Source organism: Hypanus sabinus, chromosome 19 (assembly GCF_030144855.1).
Source record: "Hypanus sabinus isolate sHypSab1 chromosome 19, sHypSab1.hap1, whole genome shotgun sequence".
Lineage (NCBI taxonomy): Eukaryota > Metazoa > Chordata > Chondrichthyes > Myliobatiformes > Dasyatidae > Hypanus > Hypanus sabinus.
The window spans coordinates 43028529-43040564 of NC_082724.1; the positions used below are offsets into that span (position 1 = coordinate 43028529).

Below are 12036 nucleotides of genomic sequence, written 5' to 3' on the forward strand. Positions count from 1 at the left end.
TGTTAATGAAACAATGAGTTCTTCCATCTGCTGCCTTTTTGAACACTCTGCCCATGCTGTTGTTTTTTCTTTCTCTCGCCATTCCTTGGTGCCATTTTTTTTAGTTCTAATGTCTCTCTGCACTGTAACACGTCCATAGCTACTTTGGGTTTGTTTTAAGAAAAATACCTCAATGCCAATGTTTTGTAACTTTAAATTAGTTTAATATTTTGAAGGAAGACAAGGGAGTCTGATCTGTGAGTTTACTTTGTGTTTAAGTGATGAACACATATCACAGGGTAGCATGTTGATGTCTGCAATTCACATGCTTATACATTAACTCACAATTATTTAAAGTTCATGAACAAGAATGCTTAATCAATATCAACCAAAACCATTTATCCACACTGGCCTTTTCAATATTGGTCAATGAGCAAATTCAAATGAATGGTGCCACATGACATATGAGGGGTGATTGATAAGTTTGTAGCCTTAGTTAGGAGTCATTGATCATGTGGATAGTAAGAGGTTTTCTCCCCCAGGGCTGAAATGGCTAACATGAGAGGGCACAATTTTAAGGTGCTTGGAAGTAGGTACAATGGAAATGTCAGAAGCAAGTTGTTTTTTTATGCAGAGAGTGGTGAGTGTGTAGAATGGGCTGCCGGTGACAGTGGAGGTGGATACAATAGAGCATATATGTCAAACTCAAGGCCCGCGAGATAATATCTAATTACTATTAAAGCTGGCCCCAGTAATCAAAGCGCCTATGGTGTATGATATGGCTAATGCTGACTTTATTCAGGTACCAGGTTTTCGGGTTTTTTAGTGTTTATTCGGTTTCCCTGGTTTATTTCCTGAATATCATTAATGAATAAATTTTTTTCTATTAGAGCTGGCCCGCCAGTATATTGCATGCACCACTAATACTACAAATCCCACAATGCACTGCCAGTGCATTGCTCGTGCTTGCCTTACTCTCTCATCAGCATCCTTATGGCGCTAGTCACGTGTGGTCAACTTTCAGCTATCCCTCACCCCAAAAATGGCTGAACGAAAGGTGGACTTTGAAAACAGGGGTTTTCAAGGCAGGTGGGAGGCAGAGTATATGTTCGCAGATATAAAGGGCAAACCTGTTTGTCTTGTGTGCGGAGACGGTGTGGCTGTAATTAAAGAATATAACGTAAGACGACACTATGAAACGAAACACCGCGACAAATACAAGCATCTGGACAAGAAACAGAAGCTCCAGAAGGTAGAAGAGTTGAAAAGAAGTCTGGCGTCACAGCAGGCTATGTTCACAAAAGCCAAAACACAAAGTGAGACTGCTGTAAACGCTAGTTTTATTGTGGCAGCAGAGATCGCTAAATCAGCCCGGCCCTTTACCGAGGGAGAATTTGTTAAAAACTGCATGATGAAAGTTTGGGACGTCGTGTGCCCAGATAAAAGGCAAGCATTTTCAAATGTGAGCCTGAGCAGAAACACCATTGCTGACCGTGTACGTGAGCTTGCCACCATCTACAACAACAGCTGGTGGGGAAGGGAAGAGATTTCATCGCATATTCCCTTGCTGTGGATGAGAGCAGGGACACTTCTGATACTGCCCAATTGTCAATTTTCATTCGTGGAGTGGACTCAAGTCTGTGTGTAACAGAGGAACTTTGGGATTAAGATCAATGCATGGCACAACTACTGGAAAAGATCTCTTTGAAGAGGTATCCAGATTTGTAAATATAATGGGGCTGCCTTGGGATAAACTTGTGGGACTGACGACAGATGGAACGCCCGCGATGTGCGGTCAAAAGCGTGGATTGGTGGGCAGGATCCGGGAGCAGATGCGGGAGGAAAACGGCGCAGGTGAGCTGACAGCTTATCACTGCATCATACACCAGGAATCGTTGTGTGGCAAAGCCTTGAAAATGGAACATATAATGAGCACCATAACACGAGCAGTTAACTTCATAAAAGCCAAAGGTTTAAATCACCGCGACTTCAAGTCGTTTCTGGAGGAGTTGGGTTCAGAATATAATGATTTGCCCTATCACACAGAGGTGCGCTGGTTAAGCCAAGGAAAAGTGCTGAAAAGATGTTTCGAGTTGCGTGAGGAGATCTGTCAGTTCATGGAAAGCAAAGGGAAAGACACAACAGAGCTCCGGGATAAAAAGTTGCTTTGTGAAATGGCGTTTCTGTGTGATATCATGAGCCATCTCAATGCGCTCAACCTGCAGCTTCAGGGGCAGGGTCATGTGATCACAGACATGTACGCTGCAGTGAGGGCTTTTAAAACCAAGCTGCGCCTGTGGGAGACGCAGATACGTCAAGAAAACTTGAGACATTTTCCGTGTTGCCAAACTATGAAAGAGCAGGTTTCCACCGCAGTGTTCCCATGTGCAAAGTTTGCTGAAAAACATAGCATACTTGGTGCCGACTTTGAAGCCCAAAAAAGCAGGTTTGAACTGCTCAGTAATCCATTTGCAGCTGACGTGGAAAGCGCACCAACATACAAATGGAGCTGATTGAACTCCAATGTAGTGACACACTCAAGGCAAAGTATGACTCAGTGGGCGCTGCACAGTTTCTACATTTCATTCCCGACACAATGCCCCAGCTGCGTACCCAAGCGGCTCAAATGCTCTCTATGTTTGGCAGCACATATCTGTGTGAACAACTGTTCTCTTTGATGAAGATAAACATCACACAGGAGTCGTCTTTCTGATGAACACCTTCACTCAATTGAGGATTTCCTCAGCTCAGAGCCTGACTCCAAACATTGATGAACTTGCATCTAAGATGAGATGCCAAGTATCTGGTTTAGATTAGTGTGAATCACAGAGTGTTGGCCTGTGGAAAAATGTTTTCATTAGAAATTACTCCGGAAAAACTGCAGATAAAGCCATAAGAAATAAATGCAACTGATTTTTTAATTTATTTAATGTTCAATGTTGTTTTTGTAGGCAATAACCTAAGCTTTGTTAGTTCCAGGTTAATAGGTGTAATAAATTCATTTCAATAAGTTTTGCAATAAACGCTGAACCAGTCCGGCCCTCGACTTGTACCGATTTTTAAATTTTGGCCCACTGTGTATAATGCTTGATTTCAAACGGTTTATTAATGGAAAAGGTATGGCTCCCAAAACAATCTTAGCCGAAATAGCATCGTTTCTTTCTCATTGCCTACTTTCTTGTAATCTACGTCTAAGTTAATACCAATCATAAAAAGAATGCTTGCTAGGCAATCTGCTTCATAAAAAATGAAGTTTGTAAAGTGAAACAATTTTAGATATAGCAGAGACTGAGACACACGAGAGCAGGTTGAAAAAATGAAGGCAACGAAAGCTGTGGGAGCACGCGCGTGTACGCAACTGATCCGGCCCGCATGAAGTCGCATTTTTCTCAATCCGGCCCGTGACCTAAATGAGTTTGACACCCCTGCAATAGGGTCTTTTAAGAGACTCCTGGATAGGAGCTTAGAAAAAGAGGGCTATGGGTAATCCTAGGTAATTTCTAAAGTAAGTACATGTTTTGCACAGCATTGTGGGCCAAAGGGTCTGTATTGTCCTGTAGGTTTTCTATGTTTCTATCAATATCTATAGATCTCTACCTCTACTTCCACTTTAATCATTACTTTGTTAGAATCTAAATATTTACTTTATTTGTTCACGATCATTACACTATTATTCTTGTATATTAATGTATTGATAAAAATACATTTCATTTTATTCTATTCTGGCAGAGCTAATAAAATACTTTATTGCTCATAACACAAGACATCTGAAAAGACATCGATCAGGCCTCCGAATACTTTCTGATCTAAAGCAATCAATCTTTCCAACTTCACACACAAAATTCTTCAGGTCAGGCAGCATCTATGGAAATTAATAAATGTTTAATTTTCAGACTGAGAACTTAATCAATCTTAGTACCTTTGTCTTTTTTTGATAACCTATCACTGTCAGCTTTGTAACTCCATTTTCAGAAAACATTACAAATAGTATTGATACCCTGGAAATTAAGAATTTGAAGGATTTGATCCCAGCAGTTAGATCACATGCAGTCAATCATCTTTTAAGGTGCCATAGTAGTGATGTCTCCATTCTGTTCTGAAAAATGTAAACTTTCTACTAATTCCTGAGTTCTGAGGAAAAGTTTCTAACCTGAAAAATTAACTGGGTTCTTCCATCCGGTTCTAACTGGGTTCTAAAAATAAAAGTTAGATGTTGGTCTCCTTTGAGATCATTCATAAACTCGCTGATTGTAATAACAAGGACATGGAAGTTTTTTCCTTTTCCTCTTATTAAAGTCTCTTAACCAAGTTGTGTTAGCAGCTTGTAATGGAGAGGAAAAAAATAAAAAGTACTTAAACAGGACAGATGGACAAAGGAAACACCATTCAATTCAAAAACAAAAAATTACTCACTGAAGACAATGTTATATATTATTACATCATCCTGGTGATGCTGTTGGAAAGAGCAGTGTCTTCCACCAAGTCTTCAGGCTATCAATATACTTACAAAATGATAAACAAACTTCAGAAAAGGATTTCCTTAATATCACTTGAAAGATAGTAAGATAGTTATAACATCAGAATCTTTCCCCTAAAAATTTGACTGTGGTTCTATTTGGTGGAAGTAATACAATGTTTGAGGTTATCCTCTCCTTGAATGCCTCAGATATGAATGTCAATATAATTTCAGGTCAGTTTGAGTTGGACTGCATTGGATCAATTGGATGTTACATAGGAAACCACTAGCTACCTGTAGTATACACTCCAGAATTCAATGTTTGTGTATTGATGAATGCCTGACCACATGGCTTGCTTCTTGGTTCACTATCAAGTTCAAAGGTATTCTAAAAGATCTGAAGATGCACTTTGTGTCTGCCACCATAGCATGATGATGCATTTAGTACAGCTCTATATATTTGAATGGAGCCATTAACCTTCACTGAAGAACAAATGGGTAAATATAAATTTGTATTATTTGAAATGTACATGTTTTCCCATTGATTTTAACCAATCATTTAGAAACTGGGAAAGGTAACAGAAGGCAATCTGAGAGGCCTTTAATTTCCACTACCTATGGCTGGGATGCCATGTACTGCTGCTCCATTTTTTGGAAGGGTTGTGGCAACAACAACAACAAAAAGGTTAAGTATATAACAGAAGAATGTGAGAGAAGGATAACTACAAGACAGATTCAAGACTTGCAAAGTCCGGAAAATCAGATTCTCAAGATAATATGAATAATATATGATCCAACATGTTTACAAAGAACTTGAACTCTTCATGGCCATTTGTGAACTATTTCTCAACCTATAGGAAAGCCAAATAATGGTGTTTACCTATTGCTCAAAGAAACGTGAATGTCTTGTCTTGCTGAGGTCACTTAGCAACTAAAGATCTAAATGCTATTTTAATTTGAGATGGTCTTCAGAGTGGCAATGCGATAAACATATTTAAAGTAACTAGAACTGAAGCCACTACAACTACGCTTAGATTTAATAGAGAAAAGAATTATTCAGCAATATAGGTTAAGGACTTAATGTATTTTATAACTGTTCCCACATCACCTTAGACAGTGAGCATTTCCTTCAATAAAATGAAACTGTATTGAACAGTAAACTGAATTCAGAACTTAAGAACATCAACTGAAGCTTCAAAATGTCCCTAGTTCTCTTTGGTAACTAGTAGATTTTTCAAATATCATGAAGCTAAGTGCATTAACAGAAAGCAAAGTACCATACTAAATACTCAGATCATAGCTGGTGGAATTATAATTCTTCAATAGCAGAAGGCTCAGATTTAACTTCCAAAATTCAATTTGTTCATTTTCTGATCTCTTTCTTCTTTATTGTGTTCTAATACATTGCCATTGCATCCAGTTCAACGTTCAAATATCTTTAAAAGTAAATGCAAAATTATCACAAAATGAGAGCCTTCATCTTCCAATAAATTTCAAATGGCTCAGATTAAGCAGGTGCACTTCAATGTACCACTTCTTTTCCCAATCATATCAAAAATTAACCTGTTATCTGTTTCATTTTTAAATACTTTGGATAATCCATTGAACCAGTTAAATTACAGCTAGGTGCATAATAACCTGTATTATTGTGAGAATGGCTGCAGATGCAACTCAGCACCCAAGAATACAGAGCAAGATTTAAACTGATCAGACTACAATTTAGGAACACAGATTTACTAATACTTTCCTTTGTTGAACAAAAGGCAAAATTGTCTTGCAAAATGCTTCAATAATACAAAACATTATTACTTTAATTTGTTCATTAAATATAAAATTATGGATGTAGGTAGCATTATAAAAGAATTCTGCAAAATTTTGTTAAAGTTAATGTCTCCAAAATATTTTAATCATTTTACTTGTGTCTTAGTTCCATTCCATTTGCTTCGTAAAGAACAGTATAAATTACTTTCAATTGAATCTGACATAAACAAACCTCCGTACTGAAAAGAGCACTGCTGCCCAGAATACCTACAATTAAAACAATGCTTTCAAGACAATGATTCTCAATTACTAAACACACAGTAAATCCCATTATTTACAACTACCTCAAGAAAAATAGATCTCATTATAACACCATTTACTAGGAACTAAGTAATTTGCCAGAATGAAAACTAAGAACAGCACTGTAGTGCCTTATAACAAGTTGACCACATCACAAATTCTGGTCTGTCAACAACTAATACACCAGCTTCTTTGAAATGGCTACAACAGATAATTTTTCAGTAGCCTCAGCAGAATAATAACTGTAGATTTATTCAAAAACTAAAGTTAAAGCATGAAGTTGTTAGAATAATCTAGTTGAAAGTCATCTCCCAGAGTTATGCACAATGATTATCAAAAAGGCTTAAATGGACATTTTAAATGGATCCACTTTAAAATATCAGGTGTTATCAAGCATCTTGAAGCAACACTAAGTTAACGATCAATAGGTTTCTAATTAGGCCTACATGCAAAATTAAAATATGATTATTTCTTAATTGTGAACAGCATATTGCTTTTAAAATTGTTGCCTTTTGCAAGCTCATTTTATAGGTACCTACTGCCTTCACTCTCCCACTGAGAACATTCTACCGTAATTTGGAGAGACATTTCTGTAGTCTATTAATATGACGGAAAAAATGGAGGGGATATACTCAATTTCATAATGTATGTTCTAAGAAAGTAAACTACCTTTCCAAAATTTGTGTGTAAAATTAATCTGGTTTTGGGTTCACAATTCTCTTTTCTTTTACTTGCTTGCATAATACCTGAGCAAATAAGGCAAAACAACAGCATTTGTCCATGGGATTGCAGCTCCCTAGGTTGTTACAGTAAGGAACACAGTTGATATGCAGTCAGATAATGGAAGAAAACTATTCATTCCATAGAGGGGCCTTTTAACTGGAACATTTTTACAAATACCCTGTTAAGATGCAATATAAAACTCCATCTTAGAAAGCTGCAAATAGCAATTTAAAAATAACTTCAGTTAAAAGTAATGTACCAGGGTGATTGATAAGTTCGTGGCCTAAGGTAGCAGGAGCCATTTTTAGAAAACACAACACATTTATTTTTCCTATATTTACACACCTAGTCAAGCGGTTGTGGAGCATACGGATCCCTTCTTTGTAGGAGTTGGTGTCTTGGACCTCCAGAAGTGGTTCACAGCATGGGGTGATGGATAAGCTCGTGGCCCAAGGTAGGAGGAGATGAGGTATTAACTTCAAACATTGTGCATTTTCACGCAAAGAGCTGAACTGTACGTGCATGTAATGAGAGCTGTATAACTCATCTCCTTCTACCTTAGGCCATAAACTTATCAATCACCCCTGTTGTGGACCACTTCTACAAAGAAGGGATCTGTATGCTCCATGACTGCTGGACTAAGTGGGTACATGTAGAGGGGACTAGGTTGAAAAATAAATGTGCTAGGTTTTCTAAAATTGACTCCTTCTACTTTAGGCCATGAACTTAGCAATCACCCCTCGTATGTCAACTCAAAATAAAGGAAACAAAATAATGTCAGGGTAGTGTCCTGTCCAAACTCGTATGGTAAATCTTCCTTAGTACAGCAAATAGTCAAATATCTCAGAACCTTAAATGATTTATCCATATTCCAAGTGATATTCTTTCAGTTGCTTTTTGTTTCCAAAAGATAACCTTCATTAAATCACTGAACCTGATCTGGGACAAGCTGTTTAAAACAGTATCGCAATGTATTGATACAAGTTGCATCAATATCTCAAATGGTAGTGCTATATCTGAGACTGATTATTTTAAAGTTTAAGTTATTAAATCCAACAGAGCCATGTCATGCATGTCATTCAATCTGCTGTTATATTCTTGAATAACTTCTGATAAGAACTAGAGGTTCTTTGGCACAAGTAACTACAGTGCTATTCACTTATAGATATTTATATCTATATATAAAATATATATTTAACATATATACACACACACACAAATATTAACGACATGGTTGCCAACATCCTTCCTGTTGACTTTCATCATCCATTTCTGGTATTCTGGGCTGCAGGGCTGCCCGTGTTAATCCCCAGAATTTCTGGGGCAACATGTCTTTCTTAGTTGCTGTAAACTTCCAACCCATATGACTTCCACAAGTACGGCACTGGGCTATAGTCCACGCAAAGCTGTCAGGTATTTCAAAATGAGAAAGAGGTTAGAAATGTTCTTAGTTAATCATATGTAGATACAAATCATAACCGGCATTTTGATACCTTTTAATATTAAAAATAACTACATTACGAAGTCTATTTTGCTGACAAAGCTGATGTGGCAGATATTGCTGTGAACGTGGACCTTCAAAAAGTATTTTCTAAAATTCTACTTAATAAAATTGCCAGCAATAGAATGAAGGGAGGAAGAGTAGCAGCATAAACATTACATATGCTTTGAGCTTAAACAGTGGTATTCCCAAGGAATTAATTCTTGTTATATAAAAATGATTTGGACTGAGAATACTGAATATACAGTGAATTCCAATTAATTATGACACATTGGGATCAGTACATTTTGGCCCAATTAAGCGGCTGTCCCAATTAGACAAACTGAGAAACAAATTATGTACTTAAATGGAATACAGAACAAATAGTAATACAGTACTATACAAATCTATTAGTTTCTAATACTTATCAGAGGAATTAATCTAGTGTATATGGCCGTGTTGTTTTGATTAACAAAATCAATGTAGACACCTTGTGCAGATAATGGACTGCCTTCATACAATACTATCAATGACTGCATCCTCCAAACCTTCACTGTCACTGTAAATCTCAAGATGCTTATTGATACCTTCGAATTCTTCATGTTTCCTAACATGAACAGTGCAATTGTTTCTTTTTCACCCCAACAATTTCTATCACCTCCAAGCCTGAATGCTTGAAACCGTACTGAGCAAAACAGTTCTGATTTGCCTTACTGCTTATTTCTCACCAACTATCAGTGACAAAAATCACTGCTTTTTGAATACATACACATGCCACTGATGCTACTTAAAAACTGGTGCTCTAAGCATCTAACAGCATTCAAGTGCACACGACAGTAGTTAGGACCTGTGAGGCAATAGTTTCCTGTCTCAATTAAGCAGGATAGCGTCCCAAATAAACAAAGGGAATCCTGGCAATTTTGTCAATTAGCTTTTATTCTTTAAGAACTGCCCCAATTAGACAATGGCCTAATTAACTGGAAGCCACTGTAATTTAAAAATACGTAGATTATCTCAAACTTGAGGAATATAATGATGAACAATAAGAACATTTAGACTTCTGAAAAAGGCATAGATATGATATATGACACTTAATATAAAGAAGCATGAAATATTGCGCAAGAAAGAATGTGGAGCGAAAAGAGGTGAGACAAAAGGAAACTTGGATACATATATGCAATCATTTAAGGTAGCAACAAAGGCTAAACTGTGGCTAATTTACAAGATCCCATACTTAATAAATACAAATATTAAGTACAAAGCAATATCATACTGAGCAGTTACAAAATGCTTACAAATTGAATTATGTACAACTTTAGTAATAGAAAAGAAGCATAAATTGAACAGTAAATATACATTGTTAAATGAATCCTTAACATTGAACTTTGCTATTTAAATAATATGCTCAGAATAAGTGAAATAGGACACAGTATTTCAACTTCATTACAGTAGCTAATAAATAATAAATTTAACACTAAAAATATACTATCAAGTATAAGATTACCCGGGGAACCAGCTATGCTGAGTTGATGGCCGCCCAATTAAGTTCAGGTTGTTAGCTTTATATACGGTGAGGGTTTCATGTACATAGCCATGAGGATTCACGTAGGCAGCCATGGGTCCATATAATGATAAGCTGGAAGAAAATGGATGATAGAAGTTAAGAATTGAAGTATTCTGCACAGCAATAAAGATAGAAAACTAACACTTGAAATTATACTGCCACCTGCACTCAGCAATGCCATGGATTTATCAAGTTTGTATCTGGAGGGACAAACTGGCATCCAAAATGTATCAATAAAACCCTTTGTGGTGGCAGAGCTTCACATGATATAGTATAGCCATCTGGATGGGCCAGAACAAATTCCACTCACATGATATCTTTGAAGAAAGATGGTAAACCTAAACCCCATCTTTGATACGTCATTTAGAAAATGATAGAAATGAATAAAAGAATACAGATGAGCTTAGGAAGGATTATGGTGCTTAACGGTGACTCCTTTGCTTGCATCTTCGGAAACAGCTCTATTCCTACCTTTAATATCTTTTATTTTTCCCTTTCAGGGTTCTTTTGAAGACCCTGGCCTGGAGCTTTCTTGAAGGCTTCGGTTCTTTGCAGGAATGGGACCCGTTCTCAGGGTTCCACAACTGGCCGTTATTCGACTTGCCAAGGGTTTGGCCTGAGAATCTTGATCGTGTTTGGAAGCCTAAGATCTTGGGGCTCTGGAGACAGGCAGATCGAGGGACTGTGTCACAGCAGGAGCCTCTTGTGTCATTGGGGAGGCCGGAAAATCTTTCACTGTGGGCCTTTGCGATCTTTGGGGCTTGAAAAATGCAACGAAATGGACTTTTAACATCATAAACCAGTGGGCTGTTACGTCTCCCGCTCTCTGTGAAAATGGGGTTTATCTCCCTCTCCCTTGCCAGGGAGAGAGAGAACTTGGTTTGTTAAACGTTGGATGAAATGCGAAGTCTTTGGGGTAACTTTGGTCTGTGTCTTTGCTATTGCTTAGCACATGCTTGAGCTCAGTGACAGTACTGATGCACATTCATTTTTGCAGGTAAGGGGAGGGGAGATCGTTGCTCATTGCCGCTTATGCGTGGGGGGGGATCGGGGGTGGGGGACTTCAGAGTTCTTACATTTAACTGTCATTCATTCCTTGGGGCACTTCTCTGCTTTCATGGATGTTTGCAAAGAAAAAGCATTTCAGGATGTACATGGTTTAAATTTCTCTGACATTAAATTCAACCTTTGAACCTTTGATTTAACCTACTGGAAAAATAATGCCACATCGACCCTAATTAGTATACCAAAGCACATAAATTTTTTGGAATCAACAAGTGATATGAATCAGACAAGTCAAGTAGAGTCAAAGGGAAAACCTCATCCACCATGAACATACTGAATTGCAAAGCAGCTTGAGGACTCTCAATGCTTGACTCTAACTGCTTCACTGATTTTATGCTGAACCATCTGGATTAATTCTCCAAGAGATATGGAGCAGCTAAGAAATTTAAGTGTCCATTTAGATAAATCATTAAAACAAGTAACCAGACACAAAGTAATCAAAACATCAATAAAATGAAGCTTTATTTCAAAGAGGTTGTAAATTAAGTGAAGAAGTAATGGCTTAGTTATTTGGAGCCTTTAATGGAGTATCGCATGAATTTAGAATGAATTTGATAGTTAAATCAAGGTTGCTCATTTTAAACAGTCCTAGGCAGAAGTATAACTGGTAACAATATTGCACAACTGGCACAAGGTGGTGTCTTCATCCTCCTACATTTGACTGTGTGGCCAGATTCTGCTCTAACTCCATTTACAAATTTACAGATG

The 12036-nt window shown here is 37.4% G+C and overlaps 1 protein-coding gene across 1 annotated transcript in view; it reads right to left on the reverse strand.

Annotated features, from left to right (window-relative positions):
* Positions 1-5454: 5454 nt before the first annotated feature.
* crbn (cereblon) overlaps positions 5455-12036 on the reverse strand; it is a 29313-nt gene continuing 22731 nt past the window's right edge. Inside the window, exons 10-11 of the mRNA XM_059944359.1 lie at positions 10204-10335; positions 5455-8625 (exon numbers count right to left, since the gene is read on the reverse strand). Coding sequence (XP_059800342.1) covers positions 8442-8625; positions 10204-10335 — 316 coding nt within the window. The 3' untranslated portion in view covers positions 5455-8441. The remainder of the gene's footprint in view (positions 8626-10203; positions 10336-12036) is intronic.